The sequence below is a fragment of the Girardinichthys multiradiatus genome, chromosome 1, assembly GCF_021462225.1.
Source record: "Girardinichthys multiradiatus isolate DD_20200921_A chromosome 1, DD_fGirMul_XY1, whole genome shotgun sequence".
In the NCBI taxonomy this organism is placed as follows: Eukaryota; Metazoa; Chordata; class Actinopteri; order Cyprinodontiformes; family Goodeidae; genus Girardinichthys; species Girardinichthys multiradiatus.
The window spans coordinates 18,224,352-18,249,664 of record NC_061794.1 but is presented as its reverse complement, the minus strand read 5'-3'; the positions used below and the strand labels follow the sequence as shown (position 1 = coordinate 18,249,664).

General features: G+C 40.0%; 1 protein-coding gene across 2 annotated transcripts in view; it reads right to left on the bottom strand.

The window, feature by feature from the left end:
* LOC124872252 overlaps positions 1 to 25,313 on the bottom strand; it is a 46,356-nt gene that overhangs the window by 13,610 nt on the left and 7,433 nt on the right. For both annotated transcript variants that reach the window (XM_047372027.1, XM_047372034.1), the window contains exons 2-15: positions 17,133 to 17,330; positions 14,956 to 17,044; positions 14,675 to 14,869; positions 14,254 to 14,374; positions 12,942 to 13,035; positions 12,123 to 12,209; positions 11,816 to 11,929; positions 10,907 to 11,005; positions 10,633 to 10,784; positions 10,218 to 10,356; positions 6,528 to 6,650; positions 6,242 to 6,439; positions 5,442 to 6,121; positions 4,104 to 4,547 (exon numbers count right to left, since the gene is read on the bottom strand). In XM_047372027.1, coding sequence (XP_047227983.1) covers positions 4,104 to 4,547; positions 5,442 to 6,121; positions 6,242 to 6,439; positions 6,528 to 6,650; positions 10,218 to 10,356; positions 10,633 to 10,784; positions 10,907 to 11,005; positions 11,816 to 11,929; positions 12,123 to 12,209; positions 12,942 to 13,035; positions 14,254 to 14,374; positions 14,675 to 14,869; positions 14,956 to 17,044; positions 17,133 to 17,330 — 4,733 coding nt within the window. The remainder of the gene's footprint in view (positions 1 to 4,103; positions 4,548 to 5,441; positions 6,122 to 6,241; positions 6,440 to 6,527; positions 6,651 to 10,217; positions 10,357 to 10,632; positions 10,785 to 10,906; positions 11,006 to 11,815; positions 11,930 to 12,122; positions 12,210 to 12,941; positions 13,036 to 14,253; positions 14,375 to 14,674; positions 14,870 to 14,955; positions 17,045 to 17,132; positions 17,331 to 25,313) is intronic.

Below are 25,313 nucleotides of genomic sequence, written 5' to 3'. Positions count from 1 at the left end.
TGTCAGTGCTTTTTATTTCCAAATGAATTAGTTAGAGGAATGTCTTTTAGAATTCGCAGCATCACTTATTGATTTAAAAACACTTCTGATATGATTTTTACAGTCAGATTTATTTCTTACAGTTTTGAGGAATACCTCACCAGCTTAGAGTTCAATTAATTAAAACCATAAAAAAAGGTAAAAGTGGAACCAGGCAGGTCGTCAGAACTTGGCTTTGCAAAGATCCAGGGCTATTCAGCCCTGGATCTCTTAAGAGACGAAATTTAGAAGTATTAAAAAGATGCACTAAGCCACAAAATGGCATTGGATTTCACATTTTTATCTAAAAAACAATCTGATTTGTTTCTATTGTTCTCCATATAATCACCTAACCTGTCACCGGCAGACTGGCACTCTGTCCACTCTGACTGTCCACATGTGATACCTTCATGGAGAGGGGTATCGTCCAAGCTTCTGCAGCCAAAAACCTAATGCTCACCTTCTACCGATGATACACTTGGCCCTGTCTTTCAGTGTTTAACCCTATTTTTCTCCTAGACATAGCTACTGACTGAGCTTCTACTGTAACTAACTGTATGTGCTCTCTCTCATACTCTAAACTTGAAAACTGGCTCAGAGTTGATCTGTTTTTCTTCCTAGATGAAGCCACTAAAGGAGCTACATCCATTAACATTTTACTTTTCTTTCCCATAGAAAGTACTCCTGGATCAGTGCTTCTGTGCTCTTTTTGTGTCTCTGCTCTGTTCTCTCAAACCCCCAGTCGGTCGTGGCAGATGGCCGCTCACACTGAGCCTGGTTCTGGTTCTGCTCTGGTTTCTTCCTGTTAAAAGGGAGTTTTTCCTCTCCACTGTCGCTACATGCATGCTCAGTATGAGGGATTGTTGCAAAGTCAGCACCAGTGACTGTCCACTGTCTCTACATGCTCATCCAGGAAGAGGGACTGATACAAGTCTCTGACTCGATGCAATCTGCTGGGTTTGCTTAGATAGAAAAACCTTTTAACCAATTTGAATAAACAACTGAATCTGACAGTTAGGATTAATTGGAATGTATGAACCTGACTTGAAATCTGTATGATTCGATTGAATTGACATTGTGAAGTGCCTTGAGACAACATGTGTTGTGAATTGACGCTATATAAATTAAACTGAATTTAAATGAAATTGAACAAAGACATAGTAAAAAGTGTAAAAGTAAGCCTCCAGCTTCCTTTTCATATCTTCTGTGCTGATTCTAAACATACAGCTCTGCATTGTTTAAAGGTGTAGTATGAGAAATAAAAATCCTAGAAATTAATCACAGGTTTACTATTAACTAGTTAACTGTTTTATTTTTCTGAATAACACACGTGATATTATATAAACTAATTAAACAAGGATACTGGATTACTCAAGGCAATGTATTCATACCATATGTATACAGTTATTAATAACTGTAATATTAATACTAATAACATAAAATAAAATATGACTGTCCAAGAAAGGTCCAGGTTGAGGCTCTATGTTATGTTTCAAACACCACAACTTAACACCCATTTCTCTTAGAAAGTGTTTAATAGTTAGAACTTAACTCATGGCTCACATGCTCAGCGGAGAACAACAGACTGCTGTTAATGTTTCATTTATTATTTTTGGCAAGCCAAATGTCTTCATAAGTGGAATGAAGGGATGAAAAGATGCCAGTAAAACAGAACAGGTTCTTGGAAGAAGAAACAATTTTAATGAAATGTTTGGAAAGCTCTTAGCATAATTAAATTATATAAATGTGTTTTTAGGATCTTACCGTTTGGCTAAGTTTTAAATACATCAACATTATACCAGTTTCCTTTTGTTCAAACGTAAGAAATTAAGACCATGGAGCCTCAGGAGTGAAACATTTGGATGAGAGTGTAACGCTTAAAAAGATCATTTACATAGATGAGAAAAGAAGCACATTTATTTGGCCCATAGTAAATATATCTGGGTTTAAGAACACATTTTGTCAGCAAAAATTTAGATTAGCTCAGTCTGTCAGGGCAACACAGACACAAACAGGACAAACAACCACACACACACACATACACACACACACACACACACACACACACACACTCTTGTTTTGCTATATGTAGTGAGGACCATGTGTTGACTCCCATTGACTTCCATTGATTTTCAGTCATTTTCAACCCTTTCTATGCCCTAACCCTGACAATAACCCTAAACCTAACTATTACCAGTGCATGCCTAACCCTAACCTTAACCTAAACTCAATTCATACCTTAGTCCTAAACCTAACCGTTAGCAAAATAGGTCGTGAGGACCAGCAAAATGTCTTCACTTTGGTACAAACGGTCCTCAATTAGATGGTGAAATTGGGAAAATGGTTCTCACTGTGATGCCAAGACAGGAACACACACACACACACACACACACACACACACACACACACCTAAGGGCAATTTAGAGAAACCAGTTAACCGTCAGAGGAAACCCATGCATGCACAGGGAGAACATGCAAACTCCATGCAGAAAGACCCCCGGCTGGGGGTCGAATTCAGGACCTTCTTGCTGCAAGGCAGCAGTGCCACAAAGTAAAGTTATTGTAAACCTTCTTTGTTTGATTCACAATAATTTACATTCAATCAAAACCCGGTGCAAACAGAGATCTGGCACAACATGTCCTACGTTATTTTAACTTTAAATGACTTAGAAACTTGGCTGCTGTCTTATAAAAATTAAAACATTTTGGGTCTGGGCTAAAACCCCCAATGTTTCAAGACCCTAAAACACCCCTGAGAGGAACTAAACCCCATATTAAAACATAATTCTGCATGTAAAGACATAATTCTACTTTGGTGGCATTTGAAAATTGCCACCACAGTGGGCAGTGCCAAGAGACACTAAGGGCAAGTATGGCCAAGTGTGGGGATGAGTGGAGGGGTTTGGGGGGTTGTGGTCAGGAGGACCAAGGAAAGTGGCAGCTAGCTTAATTTGACATATTGAAACATGGTGAGTGAGCAGATCAACACTGGTAGTGCCATGACTTTTGGGTCTTTTGAGTTGGAGGATTTTTTACAACCCTCGTCACCGGAGGTTGAGGAAGGCTTTATGGAGCCCAGCGGGCCTGAGCCTTATCAGTTCGAGCTGCTGGCTCAAGGCGCTGGCTCAGCGATGCCTGAAGCCAGTGCTGCCAAAGCAGCGGAGGAAAGAACGAGTCCGGTTTCTGTGTAGTAAAGGCATGTTAGCAGCATCATTGCTAAAATGGTCTAATTTTCAAAGTAGTAAGAAACGTTCGACAGTGTACATTTACCAGGGCGTGTGTCTGAGTGAGATGGTTTTACACCTGAACATGGGGAGTGACGTAGACATGTACTAAGCTATACCATTTGAACCAACACGAAAATTAAACTGCAGTAGCTGCTGTTCAACCCAAAGAGGGCAGAATTAAGACAGCTTTAGGACAAATATTACAGAATTAAAGATTTTTATAGGAACATGTAGAAAACTGCAAAGTAACCATAAATATAGCATCATGAAGGCCAAATTTATAGTTTATCTGCTAAAAAGAGTTGATTTGGAGTTTAGCTCCACTTTAATTTTTCTCTGTCTCTTTGATCACTTCACCGTACCTGCTGTGTTTATGACTGTAGAAAGGACAACAGTGAGCTGACACAAAATAGAAGGCACAATGCTCCCATACGCTAGACTTAATGAGAATATTTGAATCTGTATGCTTTCAGTGCTAATTGCTTTGTGACTCCAGTGCAAAAATAATGCATTGTGAATTTTCGGATTCAGAAATTACGTCAACCTGCAGGCAAATCATACTTCTAGATGCTTTGCAAGAAACAGTAAATCTTTTCACTGATTACATTTAACTTGATAGATAGGCCTAGATGCCATTATAGCACTTAGAGGTTGTGCTTGATAAGATTGTTATTTCAAACATACATAATAAATGAAAATTAAACACAAGGAGACAATACCTGAAGTTCCTCATTGTCAGCTTAGGGACAGAAATGAGTTAATAAAATCTCAGAGAGTAACATGGTTTAAAATGAAAGGTACAGCATCAATTAAATCAGTAAGGAAAAGCCATACTTCACTTTGATATAGTCAACTTACAGAGCACTGCTGGCATTCTCCTGTGGACCTGACAAACAAAACGCTCTCCCATATCTCTCTTGAGGTAGACTGGAGTGTTTACAGCATTCGGCCCCATTACCCCCCGCAGGCCCACAGTCGCTCACGCAGGAGTTGTCTGAGCAGAAGCTCCCGTGGCGGGAGATCTGGAACTTCTGAGCTTCCTGCAATATTCGGCAGGATGGTTGGCCGTGGTGGGAGCAGCATGACGGTGGTCGAGCCCCCTGCTCTCCAGGTGTGGAGTCAGAAGTTGGGGTTTGAGTGGTGCTCGAGTCCTGGCTCACCGACCTCGGTGCAAGACCCCGTCTCCATGGAAACCACTGACAGCCAACAGGGTGGGACTGAGATAAAGCAGCAGCATCCCTCTCACTTCTGGCTGTGCCTGTCTGTCTCTTCCTTGCCTCTCTTTCTGTTTTCCTGGCTGACCTATTAAAAAATGAAGCAAACCAAAAAACTGGTGAATTTTACTTTTCACAGTGGGTTTCTGCAGCTCGACTCCTAAGTGGATCTATTAAAACATTTCTCCTCAACCTGATTGATTTAACTACAGACTCCAAACCCACATAACTTTATTTAAAACCTTTGTGGAGGTTATACCACAACAGTACCACAACAGTAAGAAAAAATTCTGTTTAATAGTATAATTTAATCTGCATTAGTGCTGCAAAAAATGTTTGAATGAAGTTTTACAATTACAATGATGCATTTTTCAATATATTTTATTTGATGGACCAACACAAAGTAGTGCATAATTGTTCAATGAGAGTGGAAGGAAAAGGATTTGTGTTCACCCCCCCATTAAATATTTTGTAGAACCAGCTTTTACTCCAGCTACAGCTGGAAGTGCTTTTGCATGAATTTCTACCAACTTTGAACCATGAGAAACTGAAATTGTTGGAAGATGGACTGTACGGATCAAAGCTAAGAATCTTGTTTTATTAAACGCCTCAACACTTTTATCTCTCACCTGTCTGCTGTTTTCCTTAGTCTGCGGTTTGTTTACTAATGTTCTCTGGCAAACCTCTGAGGCCCCATTGAACACGTGGATTAAATTACACACAGCTGACATCATAAGGCAATTGAGGTCAATTAACTTATTGAAAACTTTGGTTTTAATGTGACAAAATGGGACAAAGTTTCAGGGCTATAATGTTTACATGCCACTGTATTTGCGTCTTGTGATCTTAGACTTAAAACTTAATTGAACTCATATAGTTATATTATTAAAAACAAGAATCAATTAAAAACAAGCACTTTGTGTCAATTAGAAATGTTCAAAAATTAAAGTAGCGCTCTTTGAACCAGCAGAAAGTTAATTACCTGTGAGGTGAATGCTGCGGGCCCTTTGATATCCGGTTTGTTCCAGCATCAATGTTACCTTCTGGTTTGATGATAATGTTACTGCAGCCTCCAGTCATTGAATTAGGGCTATTGCTGTCCAGAAACGGCTTCCTTTTACCTAAAGCCTCTGCACCTGGCAAGATGCCCTCTCTCTGAGGATGCTGAGGCCCAGGGGTTGACTGTACCACCAATCTTTGGCCGCCAGGAGAAGCTGTCTGAACGTTGGTACTCACCACATCCACAAAATGACCCTCACAACTGCTGCAGGGATCTTTTTGTTGGTGGCAAATTTTATCCAGCCCCTTCATCCTCTCCTGGAGCTGCTTCTGAGCCACATGAAATCTCAGCCAGGCAGCATTCCACACATGCATCCCTTGAGAGCCCTGCAGGGAGCTGGCCTGGACCTTCATTTCTTGGAATGTTTCTGAGCTGAAGTGGAGGAACCTTTCTTGGAAAGACTGGAGAATTTGTCTGTCAGGAGAGGCCTGGACATCGGACTGGCAAAGAGATGTGTTTGGGCAGGTGTCTTTGCTTTGGTTCTGTAACAACTGAGAGTTTGTTTGGCCTACCCATGAGGCACTTTCAGATGCTTGGATTGTGTGATTTCTGGCTTCGGTAAGGTTCAGATATTCAGTGCATTCATTGGCCAGCTCCACAGCCTGTTTGAAAAAATTATAATTCAAAATGACTTTTTTAGTGTTGTAAAATATGCATGTTTTAACCTAAACCAAATGCTACTCAAGCGAAGGCAAGAACTTAAACTCTGAACTCTATCTCACCTGCCGACAAAAATCACACAAGTTGACCATATTCTGCAGCTCTCTGCCACATGCCTCTGCCCTGCACAAGAAATCCTCCAGGTCTGATTTAAAGGTGCAGATGAGAGCCCTGAAGACCCCTGTCTCTGTGTAGGAGAGTCCACTCTGCTGCAGTCTCTCTGCTTCTGACACTATGGACATGGCGTGGTGCCTGCGGTCCTGGAGGAGGAAGGAGCGCAACATTCAAGGAGGTGGAGAAACGGAAAGACACTACAGAAAAACAGCCATGAAGGAAAATTAAACTCACATTAGCTTCAATTAGGAAACCAGTGAAGCTATTGAGAATTTGCTCCATTCTGTCTCCAGAGTCCTCAACTGATTTGACCTCCAGCAGGTGGCGCTCTCCCTCTACACGAAACCATTGCTGAATCTGCAAAGTAGGTTGTTATTCAGAAAAAAATTTTTTAAGATGTGCAAAATGTATTCAGATTGATTTCTGTTTAAAGTCTGTTATCTAAGATGGAGTTATTTTTCACATACATAAGATATGACTTAAACATGTAACTTAACAGTTCATAAACAAGTTAGTGAGTTAGAGCCCTTCAGTAATTACGTAAAAATAGTTCTGCCTTCATTTTCTTACGGTCTTGTTTGTCCTGCTTTTGGTTTCTCATCTGTTTTTGATGAAATGTGTGAGTAAATTTCAAGGCTTTCTCGTCTAAAAAGTTTTGTCCTCCTTCATTACAGCACAAAATTACTTTCTATTATCTATTACCTATATCAGAATAAGATAATAATAAAGACTCATTTTCTCAGGAGAGTCATTTTCCTTTTTGTTTTTGTTGATACATTCAACTTTCTTTTTTAGGCTGGAATGATAATACTACATGCTAGGTTTATTTTTTTCTATACACGAAACTAAAATTATTCTTTAATTTCTTAGCAAATTTTTTTGACTCATTATTAAAACCTTGAAAAAAATGGCCTAAATAAAGCATTTTGAAACCCTAAAATTAACTTGAGATACATGCCAGTCATGGTTGGATGCAACTTTCTGTATGCCGCAGTACATTTTTGTCATGATTTTGGCACGTCTGCTCTACCCTGTCTCCCTGGCTGCAATCAGCAGATTAGATGCACCTGGTGGCTGCTGCAGTGTAGTGCAATCTTTGGAATGCCAAGCACCTGTGTCTTCCCTGATATATACTGACTCTGACAAGCAGACGGTGCCAGATTTTTGAAAGCCATTTGTGTGAGTAGATATCCAGCGTTCCTTCCTGTCTGATCATTGTTCTTGACCTTGCCTTGCTTTTTGGATTTATGCCTCTGCCTGCTCCCTGTCGGACTATTTGGATTCTGGTTGTCGACCTTGTTTCCTGCATCTGGTTTATGCCTCTGCCTGCCCCTTGCCTGACGCCTCTTGTTCCGATCGTTGACCCTGTTTCTGTCCTTGGATTATTGAGCCAGCCTAGCCCTCGGATTATTCAGCCTGGAGTCACTTCTTACCTGTGCTGTGGAGATCACCGCCTATTATTGGAATGGCCTGTTCCAAGTGATCGCGGGCAGCTTCAAAGATTTCTAGGCTTCGCAAACGTCTAGAGGAGGTTTATTAGAAATTACAGCCTGGTTGCTACTCCCCTAAACGCTCTTACCTCTTCCAAGGTGAAATTTGTGTGGAATAAGGATGCAGAGAAGGCCTTCAATAGGTTAAAGGAACTCTTCACGTCAGCTCCAGTGTTATGGTCTCCTGACCCAGAGAGACAGTTTATCGTGGAGGTGGATCCCTCAAGGACTGGGGTCGGAGCTGTATTAAGCCAAAGAGGTGAGGATGATCGTGTTCACCCATGTGCCTTCTTTTCAAGGACTCTGTCACAGGCTGAGCGGAATTATGACGTGGGAGACAGAGAGTTATTGGCTGTCAAGTTGGCATTGACAGAGTGGAGACATTGGCTGGAGGGGACTAAGGAGCCGTTTATGGTGTGGACTGACCATAAGAACTTGGAGTACCTGAAATCAGCAAAACAGCTAAACCCCAGACAGGCTAGGTGGGCTTTGTTTTTTGGTTGTTTTAATTTCTCCCTATCTTACAGGCCAGGGAGTAAAAATGGCAAACCTGACGCCCTATCCCGGATTCAAGAGCTTGAAGTATCTCAGTCTGCGGGTGAAGAGGAGTTTATCCTTCCTAAAACCGTCAGGTTGTCTGTGTCCCAAGTGGAGGTGGAAAGGGAGGTCCAGGAAGCCATTAGAGATCTGCCTATCCCACCATCATGTCCACCTGACCGCTGTTTTGTCCCTGAACGCCTTGTGCCCAAGGTACTGGAGTCTTGTCATTGCTCTCGTTTAGTTTGTCATCCAGGAATCAGCAGAACCATTCAGACAGTTCGAACTCAGTTTTGGTGGCCATCGCTGGTCAAGGATGTCAAAGACTTTGTTGCTGAATACACTCAATATTGTCGAGCCAAGCCTTCTCGTCACCCCCCTGCGGGGTTGTTGCACCCTTTGCCAATTCCCCCTCGCCCATTGTCACATATTGCGATGGATTTTGTGACAGGTCTACCGGTTTCTAATGGTCACTCTGTACTACTAACCATAATTGACAGATTTTCAAAAATGGTTCATCTGGTGCCCTTGGAGAAGCTTCCATCTGCTAAGTAGATGGGTGAGATATTGACCCGAGAAGTTTTCAGGCTCCTTGGAATTACAAATGACATTGTTTCCGATAGAGGATCCCAATTTGTGTCACGTTTCTGGAAGGAGTTTTGTTCGTTGTTGGGAATTTCTGTTAGTCTTTCCTCAGGGTTTCATCCTCAGTCTGATGGCCAACCCGAGAGAGCCAACCAAGAAGCTGAAACCAAACTTCGTATCTTATGTGAGTCTGACCCGACCAAGTGGTCACAAAATTTGCCCTGGGTTGAATACGCCATGAAGTCTATGCAATCAAGTGCCTCTGGTTTGTCCCCTTTTCATGTTCTGTTTGGTTTCCAGCCACCCATGTTTTCAGTTCAGGAGAGAGAAGCTAATGTTCCATCCGCCGAAGCGGTTGCCCTAAGGTGCCAAAGAATATGGAGAAAGGCCAGGAGATCGATGATCAGAATGTCACTGGTTCAGTCAAGAACGGCCAACCGGAGACGGATCCCTGCCCCTAAGTACCAGGTGGGGCAGAAAGTTTGGCTCTCTGCCAAGGACCTCCCATTAAGGGTAGAATCCCGGAAATTGGCACCCCGATTTGTTGGACCTTTCCCAATCTCTAAGATCATCAACCCTGTCGCTGTACGACTGAGATTACCCAACTCCATGAGGATTCACCCCACGTTCCACGTTTCTCAGGTCAAGCCCTTCGTGGAACCCCGACTTGGCTGCAATCAGCAGATTAGATGCAACTGGTGGCTGCTGCAGTGTAGTGCAATCTGTGGAATGCCAAGCACCTGTGTCTTCCCTGATATATACTGACTCTGACAAGCAGACAGTGCCAGATTTTTGAAAGCCATTGTGTGAGTAGATATCCAGCGTTCCTTCCTGTCTGATCATTGTTCTTGACCTTGCCTTGCTTTTTGGATTTATACCTCTGCCTGCTCCCTGTCGGACTATTTGGATTCTGGTTGTCGACCTTGTTTCCTGCATCTGGTTTATGCCTCTGCCTGCCCCTTGCCTGACGCCTCTTGTTCCGATCGTTGACCCTGTTTCTGTCCTTGGATTATTGAGCCAGCCTAGCCCTCGGATTATTCAGCCTGGAGTCACTTCTTACCTGTGCTGTGGAGATCACCGCCTGCCGCCCACTGAGGTTTCCCCTCTGGGTTTCAAGTTCCACGCAAGACAAAAGTAGTGATTCCTGGAAGCTGTGAGGAGTGTTACCTGTGTGACGTTTTCCTGTGGCTGAATAAACCTTTTAAACTTTCAGTACTGTGTATCTTGGGTCCGCCTTTTTCTGATTCATAGCAATTTTACCTGAACTCAAACATGAATAAAAATCAGAGATCGTGACAAAAGCATGACAGACCTGCAGGAAGAGTTCCTCCATTTCCCTGAGCTGGAGCAGGTATTCCAGGTGTTCCAGTGATGCATTCGTCCGCTGCACGAGGATGTGAGCCTGCTCCTCTACATAGTTGTACAGACTGGTTACTGAGTCCACTGCATCACTGTATGAAGAAAAACAGACAGATTTCCAGCTGTAGAAAGAACATTTCAGACCAGTTACAGACTCATGTATTGGAGGCCCTCGTGAGAAGATGAGATCTTAGCTTCAGTTTGGCTTTCCTGATTAAAGAAAGGAAAAAACGCCAGGGGTGTCTCTGGCTTGGAGATAAAATCTTGGTTGTCATAAATGTTATTAAAGGAAGAACACTGGATCTCATGGTTTAACATTAAAACTCATCTAGAGTTAATATAGAGTTTTAAATGTTCATAGTGGGTACCTGAGGTCCTCACAGTGAGGATATTTCAAGTCACTCTCCTTCCGTAGCCTAGCCAAGATGGCCCCGCCGTCCCTCTGCAGGCTGACCAATCGACTGTCCGCCAAGACGTCCCTCATCAGAGTCCTCCGGTCCATCATGCATTGCTGCACAGCCTGTTTGACAGAGTGCTTTCACTTATACTTTTGTACACGTATAATACAGTTTTCTCACACTGTTTTATCAGTCATGACTGAGTTACACAACTTGCAATAATGTCATTTGTGAGATGAATCACCTGCACAGTCTCTGTCATCTGCAGTTCCTCTAACTTACTGATGGCTCTCAGCAGCAAGCTGGAAGCTTCTTGGAGGTTGTTAACAAAAGGGAAAAGTCTCTGAAAATCAAAGATTTGGACACACATGAATGAGGGAGCAATTTGTGCATCACCTGTTCGGTTCATTTTCCACTTCAATGTTCCATACTTTTCCAGTCTTAAATTTTTAAAAAAAATTTCTGCTATTTTTAGAACATTCTTGACATTTGAGTAGAAAATATTAACTTTTAAACTGCTTGAAACAATGAAACACCTCAATACTGAAGATGGCTTTTGATTTTTGGAGTGTGGTATAAGGGCATTTCATGTTTTTTTTTAGCATTGGGAGTATCTCTTATTCAAAATCTATAACTCTTGGACTTGTTAAATTAGGGATGGAGTTGCCTTTAATGACTGGATTTAGATTCTTTGCAAAGCTGAGTAACTTTGGTACCTTTATTTTCTTTGTAAAAAATATAAAAATATCAGTTTAAGCACCAGAGGACCAGTTTAAACTGACTTTAAAGTTTTGTGGTGACTAAACAGGTAGTGGTTTTGCTTTCAGTCCTTAAGTCAAAAACTAAACTCCTGATGGGTAAAATGTTAAAACGTAGGTAAGGTCAGGTTTGACAAATTAAAGTATGTCAAAATACTTTAAAAACCACTGCATTTATTAGAATATATTAGACAGATCTCCTTAAGAAAATAGAAGAAGAAAATTAGTTGGGGAAATCTAACATTTTCCTGTACTTGATTTTTGTTTTTTATACTTATCCAGACCTAGAAAATGATAGAAGCAAATTCCCTTCTTGCCCAAACTCTTTGAGACTTTGTAGGATCCCTGGAAAGTCAAGCTGGAGCAAAAACAGCCAGATGATAAGAGATGCTCACCTGGTGCAGCTCTAACCAGTCACAGTAGCCATGAGCTGTGCCGTCCAAACTGGAGCTCAGCTGATTCACCTCCACCAGCTTGAGTAATGCTTTCATTGATGTCACCAAATCAGTCTGCACCAACATTACACATGTACAATTAAAAGGATTATCTTTATATAACTGCTTTTTACATTAGCCCTCAAATCATATTCCTTCTGCAATGTTGTCTGTTGTTATCTTCAAGGCCAACGAGGCTCAGAGAAAATTCTGAATGCACACTCTCAACAGAAAACACAAAGGTTTTTGATGAGTGAAAGAATTTGACCTGGATTCCAGGACATCTTTCTGGCTGATGGTTGTTATGTTTGTCCACCAGCAGTACCAAACTATTCACTGCACGGGGTGACCACTCCTGTAACAAGTTAACAAATAGGCAAATATTTTAGTGAATTAAGGTGATCCAAAATACAAAAGAACAACAATCGTTAATCCAGTAAAAACAGTATTAAGCACCTAAAATTCTTAGAATTAAACTTTATTTTTAAGTTTGTAATGTTTTGTATTTTTTGTGCTGGGAGCGCATAAATAATTGGAGACGAGTCATGGACGAGTTTACACCACCAAAAATTCCCATCATGCCGTTCCTTTAGTTTGTAATCTATTTGATGGAGGTCAGAGAAAGTGCCTGAGTAACCAAGAGATGGCAGTATGCTGTATGAAGTATAGAGGATAACCACACTGCCCCTCCCCCACCTGTTGTTATGCAGGCTGAAGAGCACTGCATAAGGGTAGTGACTACTGCACTTTTCTGTTGCTAACAGGAAAGAAAAAAATAGCTTTTTGGGAAAATGTATGGTACAGAACATGTACACACCATGGAAACTAAAGGTGTGAAGCCCTTCTCTCTAATTGTGCTTTTCTGTTTTAAATAGTTAGATCATGTTTAATGTTTCTAGTTTAGATATTAGAGTAACATTTGTGATAACTGTGGTATTTTTACTTAAGGACATCTTATGTGAGATTCTCAAAACCACCATTACCTACGCGTCTTTATCTGCAAAAAGCGGCCCTCCAGTCCCACGTTAACATGCAAATGATTAACTTCTGCAGTATTCTGCTGAAATGTACTTTATGTGCTTCTTACATGAAGGGCCATCAAAGCCTTGTAGAACTGTGGTTGAGGATTTTTCCTTCTAGCATCGAATATTAGCGTCATTCCAGCTTCTCTAATTTCTTTTCTGCAAACAGACACAAACAGAAGCATTTTTGAACTGATAATTAAATACAAGAAGTCCTGATAAAATTTAAAGTCAAGACCAAAAATGATTCATCCTTTAGATTAGATTAGAAATTGCTATCATTTAACCAAGAAGGTTGTTTCTAATGGAAAATTAGCCAGGCTTCTCTTAAAAGATAATAAGACAATGTAAAAGCGGTATCAGTTTTAAAATGAAAAGTTTTTATCTGTTTTCTTTGCATTTTGTAAAAAAAAATGGCATGTAAACAATTATTTATAGCCTTTTTAATAACCAATAAAAAAATCTTTATTAGCACTACAGTAATCAAACCCTTCTTTTATTAGCTGATGACATTGTCGCAAGTTTTCATAGATTTTTAATTATTACTATATTTACATTCATCTTTGGTGAAGTCCAAGTCACGAGGTTAGAAAGACTCCTTGCCATCACCCTAATCTTTAGCTCCAAGAGATTCACTATCACATTTTTTCTGCATTTTTTCTCATTGTCAAAAAAACATTACAAGTTTATTTTAGACCTAAATCTGTCAGGTGTATGAATAATTCTGGTCTTAACTAAAGGTAATTTGTCATACTATTACATTACCATCCAAATGTACAGGCACCCTAGTAAAATGTTTAAAAGGCCCTTAAATAAACACATAATTTTTCATATATCGTTATTAACCTTTATTTTACCAAGAAAATTCCAATAAGATTAAGAATCTCTTTTACAAGAGAATCCCGGCCAAGACCGGCAGGAGCAAACAAAGACGTGTGATCCCTCAATAGATGGAGCACAGTCCCCAGTCCCCCTTCTTAAAAACTGCTACAACCACCCCAGCCTGCTACTCCAGGGTGTTGTCCCGGTCCTCCATCTGGCATTGAAGAGGTGTGCCAAACAGGACAGCCCCACTGTGTCCAGAGCCTTCAGAAACTCAGGTCGAATCTATTCCACATCTAGTGCCCTGCTGCCTGGGAGCTTTTTAACTACTGCAGCGATCTCTGCCACAGTGATGGAATAGCTTTTTCCCGAGTCTTAAGACTCCTCCGTGGAGGACATGGTGATCAGATAGAGGAGATCCTCAAAGTGATGGAAAGTCTTTACTTTAAAAATTGTGTAACTGTTGCCACTTGATTATTTTCCCCCAAATTATAATTTAAACACTGATAAAGCTTTATTTTTTGAGTTTCACCATCTGAGATACTGTTTCTTCACCTTGTGATAGAATAGAAGTAGAGCAGCATCTGGAAAAGCTCGTGGCTCGTTACTGTTGATTCCCATCCCCGATGGTGTCCATAGAGTTCAATTATTGCCCTGCCTATCCTGTCTCTGCAGCCTGGAGTGGAAAAGGAATCAGAACATGTAGAGTCAAATAATGTGGTCAGAATTCACTTAAACCAGCTAACTAGCCTCTAAAAGACTGAAAATAGTTTTATTACGCTTTGGCAGTCAATGTCTTATTATCTTTACTGCATGGAACAATGTAGTTTAAATGTATAGGAATAAATCCCAGCTTTTTACTTAAGATAAGCTTTTTACAAGATAAATGGTTGATCACCTCAGTTTAGAGGTTCTGAACTATGGTATCCACATAGATTTAAATCAGTGCTTGAAGCAATGCCATATGTTAAATTACCTGTGAGATAGGATAACCCTAAATAAACGGGATGGGCTTTGGGGTCCGGTGATCCCAGGGGGAGGAAGTGCGGTCTGGGTCGAGCAGACACTTGTTGAGAGTTCCTGTGTGTCTCTGCCAAGGGTGATGGGTTCATCTGGAATCGGTTCTCTGTTTCTTGGTGATTGATTCTTTTGGTGTCAAGCTGCTCTGCAACTGCAGGAAGTTTTATTTTTAATGTAAGCTAAAAATGTTTCAAATTGTGATGTGATGAAAAAAACTAGAACTGCACAGCTCTTTACCTGAAATTACGTTTTTCTTTCTGTTGATCTTGGGTGAAACCAGTCTGAAGGCCGTGCTATTTTTACATTTGACTACATGCAGCTGGGGAATCTCTGTTCGAGAGTTTGAGTTTTCTTTTCTTCGGACATTTTGGCCTTCGACAATGATTAGTTCACACTTTTCTGACGTGTCCACCACTGCTGTGGAGAGAGACGAACATCTTTTGTCTGCGTGGGTGTCTTGTCTGTTTTGTGGTGCTGCGGTAGACACATAGTTGGGAGGCATAGCTGTCGAACCGGTTCTGTGCTGGAGACTTTCATGATGACAGAAAGGCATGTGGATCCCAGATGTTTCAGTTGAATTAAACGTTGATCCATGCTGTTTATTGGCATCACCCGAGTACCTGGAACCGTTGATAGTTGACATAACGTTCGTAGTGTGTGTACTTACTTCTAATGTTGGATTTGTTGAGTTCACTCTGTGTAAGTAGCCAAAACATTTGTCAGATTGTACTCTGCCATCAGTATAGGGTGCGATACTTATATCTTTTTGTTTACTGCATGGAACACTGTTTATTTCTCCTGACTCCTCACAAATGTCTTCACTTACTAGTAAATGAGACTGATTACACCTTCCAGAATCAAATCTTGTATCTTGATAATCTCTCCGTGGATCCTCAGCCCTCGGTGGTTGTACTTTGTCCCCACGCTGTGAGGTATCCGTATCCTCCTCCACCACCGCTAACATATTCCCTCTGTTATTCTCAGCCCCAAAGGTGACGGGGTTCTGTAGAGCAGCCTGGTATGAGTCTCTGTATCGACATCTCAGCTCTTGAGTTTTGGTGACGTTTCCCCCCTGTCTTCTTGCCATGCACGGGGTGCAGGGCTTCTCTGCAAAGCGCACAGTGCGGACACAAAGACGGGGGTTCAGGGAGTCGAAAAAAGGCTGTTGTTTAAGGGAATCATCATGAACAAATGAAAGTCCTGTGTCTCCAGACATGTCTTGGGATTTTGTCTGTGAATTCACTTCTGATTGTGTCCTGAATGGTGCTTGCATGACTGGCTGACTTTGCCAATTTGGATTTCTGTGTACTTCAGTTTGTATTTGAATGCTTTGATGTTCTTCCGTTATTGACTGATCTTTATCAAAAAGCATTTTGGCCTGCAGAATATCAATATATTCCCCTGTTGCAACAGCTGCTGGCTCATCTCTGCTCATGCTGTATGCTTTAGAGTCTTTCTGTTTGTCTTGCAATGTATTTTTAGAAACTATAACACATTTAATCCCACCTTTTAAGTCAATTATATTACCATCTGAAAGGTTGGATTTTTCTGTTTTTGCAGCTGGGTTTTGATTTGTCCCAGTAAAGCGGCTGTCCCATGTATTCGGAGACACCCACCCTATTGGCTTATGCTCTGTTTCAGTTCCTTTAACTTTTACCACCTGTGATGAAGAGGAAGTTCTAGTATCCACCAGGCAAAGTGACACAGCAATGCCATGCTTCGCAGGACATATCCTGGTCTCCACAGAGAAGGCCGCTGGATGTGGGGAAGATGTTAAAACTGAATTCTGAATAGTCACAGGATTATATTCTGGTCCAGATTCCTTTGAAGTAGAAAGAGGAAAGAAACTATTTGATGAGGACGTATCGGAAAAATCAGGAAGAGGTGGAGGAGTTAAAGGTAAATGTGATGGAGGAGCAGAGGCCATGCTACTCCCAGCACAATGTGCCCGCTCCACAAAATCAGGTACAGCCACCCGTTCCCATGGCAACCTCACCACGCCTCGTTCAGTGGCGACCAAGCACTGTCTGAGAGGCGCCCCTTGGCGGTCCTGGTTAAGCTCATCCAACCAGCCAGAGCTAAATATACAAGGATAGGATGTTTCAGGAACCGGGGTCTCCTCTACGACCCCCACAGTAAGTCCCTCCTCTTTCAGTAGGCTGCAGACCACAATGCGAGCTGATTGGTCACAGAATGGAGTCACCTGAAGGTAAAAGTCGCCGGGCTGAAGAAGGGAAGGGTTGATCGGAGCAAGTTGGACGACAACTTGATCACGTAAACAAAGAGGCCAGCCCTCACAGAGGAAGAGCACATTGGAGTATTGAGCCTGAACAAGGCATGGACAATATGATGTTATTACAAATGTATTTTAAATGATTAATATCCTGTTTAGACATTCTCGGAGAATAACTTACACATGCAGCCTGCTGCACGGTATCTAAAATGTGCTTGGCAGGTACCAGGAAGTCCAAAAAACACCGCAGGGCATCTCTTTGATAGCGGCCATCAATGATTTGAAAGAGCTGGCAGAGGAGAGTAGGGGCGGTGGCTTCATAGGGGGGGTACAATGCAGAAAGGAGGTTCTGGATCGATCCTTCCACGGAATCAAGGTTCTGAAAATGAAAAATTCAACAAGATTTGCTCAAAATTGGTGAAAAAACAGAATTATGCTAAAGTCAGTTTTTTTGCATTTAGCATATTATTCATGTACAGCTGTGAAAACCTGGAAACTGATGACACAGACACAGCGGTGCAGCCATTCAAGATTTTATAAACAAAAAGATGATGAAGCATCAAGTTACCGAAGTAATATTCAAATGAACTATTTAAGTGAGGTTTTGTGGTTAATATTTTGCAATTATTTGTGATTGTTTGGAGTTATCGAATTTAATGACCAGCTAGTAGAATAACAAAATAGGCCAAAGAGCATTATTTAAACACTTTTAACAGTGGTTTGTAAGTTGTTAGATTATATAAATGTTCATATATGTGAACATTTAAATAATAATAATGATAAATATAAAATGTGAATAAATTTGGAAAAAAGAAAATTTTATTCAGTTTTAAAATGCCATTTCTTTGTAACATTTTAAAATATGATGGATTTAAAGTTTTATTACTGATTTCAATGTTCAGTTACTAAATTATGATTGTAATAATTTATTTAGACATTGTAAACAGACAGAAAAGAACATTTTAATTTATTACTTACTCAATAATTATGACGAATATAAATGTTTTTTAAACATTCTTCTTTTGAATTTCTGGGACTGTTGGGCCTCCATACTTTAATGACCAGAATTTAAACAAAACTGTGCATTGGGGCTTAAAGTTTTCTGATTTGCTGAGTTTTGCCAAAGAAACTAATGAAAAAACAAAGAACAAAACAAAATTTTTACTCATAGGTACGCCAAGTCTGTTTAAAGTTTGTGGTTTCATCATGCATTCAAAGTAGTAAAAAATACATGGAGGTTCCTCCCCAACACCAAACCTTCAAAATCCAATATGGCTGCCATGTACAGGGGTTGGACAATGAAACTGAAACACCTGGTTTTAGACCACAATAATTTATTAGTATGGTGTAGGGCCTCCTTTTGCGGCTATTACAGCATCAATTCGTCTTGGGAATGACATATACAAGTCCTGCACAGTGGTCAGAGGGATTTTAAGCCATTCTTCTTGCAGGATAGTGGCCAGGTCACTACGTGATACTGGTGGAGGAAAACGTTTCCTGACTTGCTCCTCCAAAACACCCCAAAGTGGCTCAATAATATTTAGATCTGGTGACTGTGCAGGCCATGGGAGATGTTCAACTTCACTTTCATGTTCATCAAACCAATCTTTCACCAGTCTTGCTGTATGTATTGGTGCATTCTCATCCTGATACACGGCACCGCCGTCAGGATACAATGTTTGAACCATTGGATGCACATGGTCCTCAAGAATGGTTCGGTAGTCCTTGGCAGAGACGCGCCCATCTAGCACAAATATTGGGCCAAGGGAATGCCATGATATGGCAGCCCAAACCATCACAGATCCACCCCCATGCTTCACTCTGGGCATGCAACAGTCTGGGTGGTACGCTTCTTTGGGGCTTCTCCACACTGTAACTCTCTCGGATGTGGGGAAAACAGTAAAGGTGGACTCATCAGAGAACAATACATGTTTCACATTGTCCACAGCCCAAGATTTGCGCTCCTTGCACCATTGAAACCGACGTTTGGCATTGGCATGAGTGACCAAAGGTTTGGCTATAGCACCCCGGCTGTGTATATTGATCCTGTGGAGCTCCTGACGGACAGTTCTGGTGGAAACAGGAGAGTTGAGGTGCACATTTAATTCTGCCGTGATATGTTGTTTCCACGTTAACCTATGATCAATTAGTTACTTGTTCGATCTCAGCGTCACATATTTTTAGTGTCATATAACAATTAATTTATTTTTGATTTCCAAACACCATGAATTCAGTTTTTTGGATGTTAAGTGATATCCTGTTAACATCAACCCAATTTTGATGTTCTTCCATACCAAGGCAGGCAGCCTGTCGACAAATATTCATGTAAACACAGCTACACTTTTTTATGGTTTATGGTTTCACGTTCCCTTTGACCTGAGCTTGTGCTCCGCTTCCCACATTTAGGTCCTGCTTTATTTAGCCCTACTAAGACTACAGCAGTGGGCCAACGATGGTTCCCCTTCTGAGGTTCAGAGGGGAATCTGACACCAGGAAACAGAAGGTGTGAACCTTGATGCATTGCTTGAAGATCATTTTACCACCTATGTACATTTTTCAGAAGCATTTATTGTGTAAGATTTAGTTAAATCAGACATAATAATGATGAGTAAACGTCAACGATGCTTCTAAAGATAAGTCTATAGGCTAAGCTAATCTTGCTATTAGCTAGATTTAGTTATAACAAAATTAGTTTGGTCTATTATGTCTAAATTACATCTTCTCAATAAGATGTTATGTTTGAGATAAACCAACACAGTTTAGCAGTGTATAGTAATAAGGTGAAAAGAAAATGATGCATCTCTTTTTAAACGTTATTTAAGATTTTTGTAATTAAGGAGGGAGGAATAAAAATCCCCAACACACTTTGACAATTTGTATTTTATAAAAAAGTTTTGGAAACGGTATTTCTTTCTTCTCACAGTTATGGGTGTGTTGGTGTATTACAGCCAAGGTCATACATGAAGGTTTGTGGTTGAAATGTTCAACGGGTTTAACAGGTATGAATACTCTTGCAAGGCAAGTTCAAACATTTCTTCTGCTGGTACAATCTCATATTCTGGCATTACCATCCAAAACTCAGGGAACAACTCCTGACTCAGAGCTTTTTGATCGGTTCTGCCACATCCCGCTGGGGCAAAACTCAACAGTGCTCATTATGATAACATTAACCAGAAGGACAGGGACAGCAATTATTCAAATGGTGGAGAGGGGATGTCAGCTGAAGGCAGGATGGATATTGCTGATTGATCAGAAATGCAGCAGAGTGAAAGTAAATGTAGATCACAGTTCATCAATTTTAAATTAAGCATTTTCCAGAGGACTATAAACACCTACGTCATTAATTATGTCATTCTATTATTGAATGACTTGTTGCCAGAGGTGTAAGTGAACTTTGGGACTGTTTAGGACCCCTGCAGGTCTGGGTGCACCAAAATAAATACATTTGCCAAGGAGATATTGATCAATTTGTTTTGCTCTTAGTAAGAAGAACCTAGAAAGCTTGAAAGCTTTATTACACAGAATTATAACTAAAGTCAGTGAGTAATACCCTTTATGCCCTGGATGCTTGTGAATGCAACATTACACTCGGCTCTTTTTCCTTGATTTTAACATCTGTACAAATGTTGGCCAGATGTGTGTTTAATCAATTTAATCACTTTATGGAAAATGTAAGGATGCTCCAGAGAATATAACTTATTACTTTCAATGTGTTTCCCAAGCAGCTTGTTGAATGCACGTTTTATTCGAGAGCTGGCATTAAAACTGTCCAAAGCAACCAACGCTTATCTAAAATGTGGCTTAACTAACAGGTCTGACTGATATCATGACAGCAAACTTTTGCAGTAAAAACTAACAAATGAAAGCTAAATTGCTGTAAAATCCATCCACCTGCCTGGTTTAATGTCCCTGAGCACCATACAGGGGGTCGTTGTTCATTACGGAGTGTTTTGACCATGTGACCTGCAACGTTTCTGAGATGTTTCTCACGTGTGTTTCCACTTCAAGATCTAAGTGCTGGTTATGTATAATACATCCGCTGACGTTCAGTGGCTAACTCCTCTTACTATAGAAGACTTAAATGATGACTAGTTTAAAAGGTGACTATTGGAAAGAGATGGCTCCCATTGCGAAAAGAATAAGTCTTGATTTGCAGCAATGATTCTGTCACAGCAAGTGCAATGTATCACTTAGATAAAGTTACTTTAATCTCAATGGACACATTCAACTATAAACTTTAAAGGGATTTTGCCATCTGAGATTTCTTCTTTTCTCTGTTTAAAGAAAGAGGAGTGGAGTGGAGATCAGACAGAGCTCTGGTTGGGATTACATTCTAGTGTTATTTTAATTATTATGTGATAATTACACAGCGATAACGCTCGGAAAAAGAATTATACTTACTCTAAGGTCAGAGGAAGTTTGTAAAATACACAGATTTTTATGAATTAAAGCCTGCATGCCTTTTCCCAAAGCAGTGCTAACAACATACATGCAGCAGGGCTCATTTCTTAAATTAAAATCTGCAATAAATGCATGGGGGTTGTGGTTTTTGATTTGGTGCCTCAGAACATGTATGGTTTGAAACCCTAATATATTCTTGCTCAATGTTTCACTATTCAGTTCAGTTCAGCCTATTTGTATAGCGTCAACAAATGTCATTTCACGGTACCTTAAAAAAACAAAAAGTCAATAACAAACATTCACATTTGATCATAGTCATTAACCTCAGTCAAGTTTAGTTTATAATTAAAATCCGTAAAAGGTTTTCTAACTAAGTAAACCAAGTCGGTTGCATCAAGTTGCTGACTACTCAGCAATCACTCCTCGTGAACAAGGATGTAGTGGTAATGGACAGTCGATTGCATTGAGTCTTTACATTGGCAACAATCCCTCATACTGACCATGCATGAGAGGAGAAGTACTATTTAACAGAAGAAACCTCCAACAGAACCTGGTTCAGTGTGAACATCTGTCTGCTGTAACTAACTGGGGGTTTGACTCAAACAAAACATAGAAGCACAGGTCCAGGGGTACTTTCAATGTTAAAGGAAAAAATAGAAAGTTAATGGCAGTAGTAGCTCCTTTAGTGGCTTCATCTAAGACAGAAACAGAGCTAAACAGATAAGCTTTGAGCTTAAAATAAAAAAGAATTAAAACAGTACACACAGTTAGACGCAGAATTAATCCTCTCAGTTGTTGTGTCTAGGAGAGAGACGGGGTTAAACACAAAAAGACAAACACAGGGTTATCATCTGTTTGGAGAATACAAAGTTATTGGGAGCAGTAGGTCAACTGATGTTCACCTCCAGGAAGGTGTCATGCCAGACCAAGTTATCTATGAAGCAAGTTGTGCTAAATGCTGCAAAAATGTAAAAAAAAAAAGACAGATAAGCTAACTGCAACAATAAAGAAAAGGTTAGACAGATCAAACATACACTATATAAAAGGAGGTCAGTAGTGGTTAGCCGGCTGGATTAACCAGAAGTGGGACCCAAATAAAACTCTGGTCAGGGCCTTGTACAAACGTTGGCCAGCTCTGAGCTGAATATCTCATTCTTTGAATAGCACAAACGTAACAAACATCTCATTTGTGTAATTTTAGAACTAAATATAACAGAATTAGTGGAAAAGCCTTTGAAAGCACTATCTGTGGGAGGCAGTGTAGATCTACAGTTACAGCACGTCCAAAAACAAGGATACTGCACATTTAAAAACCTTTTTTGGGGCAATTTTGTATTTAAAATGAAAGGCTCATTTGTTTGTGCTGGCAGCACACTGCTGCTGCTACAGAACTACTTGACTTCATATACACACACTAAGATCTTTCCCAGTCAGCCACTGAAATAAATGGCGACGCTCACATTGCTGTGGATAAGATGTCTCAGTGCTGGAGCCGAAGACAGTCTGAATATCTCTGTTCAGTATCATTATGAAACAAAAATAGTCCTTGAGCATTCCTGAAGTCCAGCAGGCTCCTTCCTGGGCAAGCAAGTCTTGACCGGGACAAACAGAAAGCTTGTATGCAGACCTAAAAATTTCTTCTGCCACATTTACACTTTACCTTTTTGATTTTGATTTGATATAACTTCAGGAAAGTAGAAAATATAGGAAGATGGTTTAGTAATGTAATACTGGGATCACCTGAGTCTCTTACAGTTTATTACCATGATAACCTCAAATGTGCCATTAGGGGAAAAAACTACAGTTGGTAAAAGTAATTAGCTCAATATTTACATGATGGCAGAACTTTTTAAAAATTATGTACAAAATCTAGTTCAAATTGTGATAGAATTTTAGCAGAGACAGAAAGAAAGCCTAAGCAGTTCAAAAAATTATAGCCATTGTTTGTGTATTTTTTGTCTTTTACTGGGTATCAAAGATGAAGCTCTTCGTAGATTATAAATCCAGTGAAGTAAAATTTTCGATATTCAGTTTCTGAAGTTGGATGAACTTAATTCAATTACTTGTTACCAATTGAAGCAATTCATTTAAGTTGGAGCTGCATTCTCTTCTTAAGCAATCTTCAGTATCAGTGACGTATTTAAGTCAGTTGAGGAAAAGAGATGCAAGAAGCTTGTTTACAAAGAAGCTGCATTTTTGATGACATGCGGCTCATTTTTGCTGAAAGAGCAAGACTTTCAATAGATAACGAGAAAGGTCAGTTTTATCCTTTTACACTTTTGACCCGTCTATGATTGACCAAGCTGGATTAATAACTGCTTGCAGTATCATAAAAGTATTTAGAAGAGACTGTGGTTTTCACCTTTGGTTCTAAAACCAGTAAAATCAGAATCAGCTTTATTGGCCAAGATTGTGTGCACAAACAAGGAGTCTGACTTCGGTTTTAAGCGCTCAGTGTACAGACAATATATATAAACGTTAGAGATAATAAAATAAATGATTAAAGGAACAGTATTTATAAATGTATGTGCAGCCACAGGTTGTGGTGCTTTAAAAATGCCTATTTTCTTTCACAGCAGTGTAGCTGAATACTCAGGCAGTGAGGTGTTCATCAGAGAGACAGCCTGAGAGAGGAAACTGTGTGTGGCTGGTGGTCTTTGAGACGCCTGGCCTTTAAAACACTCTTAAACACGGATTGGTGCATCTCTTTATTTATTAAACTGCATGAGAAAAACGTGAGACCTTGTAAGAAACAGCAGCTAAGATGCTGATATAGACTTTAAATAATCACAAGAAGAATCAATTTTCTGTGTTGATATTTGCTGCTTTTCATCGGAGGTCATACTTCCCGCTTGATTACACAAACTATGAGTTCCTGCTGCTGTTCATAGAGGACAGGGGGATATGTTGGGTGTCTTACGTCTCTTGACATGTTATCATTGCACCAACAGTGTTAGTTTTAGTCTAACAGGGTCAAAATAAGTAAATTGTTCTATAATTCATATACACATGAGCAGATGACTCTGTCGTTTTTTTCCCTAAGCTCTGAAATGCTATAACATGAACGCTTTATGTATCTGAATTATTGATTACTTGACTAAATTGATAAACTGAAGGCAATCCTCAACAGATTAAATGGCAAATATTACAATCAAAGGAAAATTGAACTTTTAAATCCAAATGGTATAAAAGAGCTAAATTAATTTAAGCTTTCAACATAAATTACACGTTGTTTTATTGATTTGTATTAGGTGAAAATAATGTAGCCTTTTCACAACTTTGATCTAATAACCATTACCAATCTGGCTGAAGAATCAGATCCTTTGCCAAACTTAAGCTGCTATGAACATTGTCCACCCATTTTATCTGAATAGGGAAAATGGTTTTCAAGAAATAACAGACAGGAGGCAGGAAGGACCATCTGTCTGTAAAAATCTTAGATATGTCAGCAAAAACATCTCCATTCTATATAACCATTGCTGTAAGCATTGTTGCCCAATGCAGAATTGTGTCACACCTAAACTTCACACATAGAATCCAATACTGTGCCAATGAGGAGAAAACTGTACCACAAGCATATAGTTCAGACAGGTTCATCTAAGATTATTTTTCACAAATATGAAGAGAATTCAGCTGCCCCTCTCAGTGCCCATCACATTTATTGACACCCCTGGTGAAAAAAAAGTCTAAGACTTAAAATAAATTTATTGCAGTAGAATATTCTCACACAGGGAAAGGAGAAAAATCCCTCCTTTAATTTAACTGCATTTATTCAGTGGTGAAAATCAGACACAAAAAATTGCTAATGTTGTGTTGTTTGTGTTTTTAGACATCCCTGACAGTTCCTATAAAATAAATGTAACTGAAGCATTTTTTAATTCATGCTTAATGTTTTAGCTTAATCAGAGTATTTGGACAGTTTAAATTAGTAAATCATGACTTTCTGTTTCCCTGGCTACAA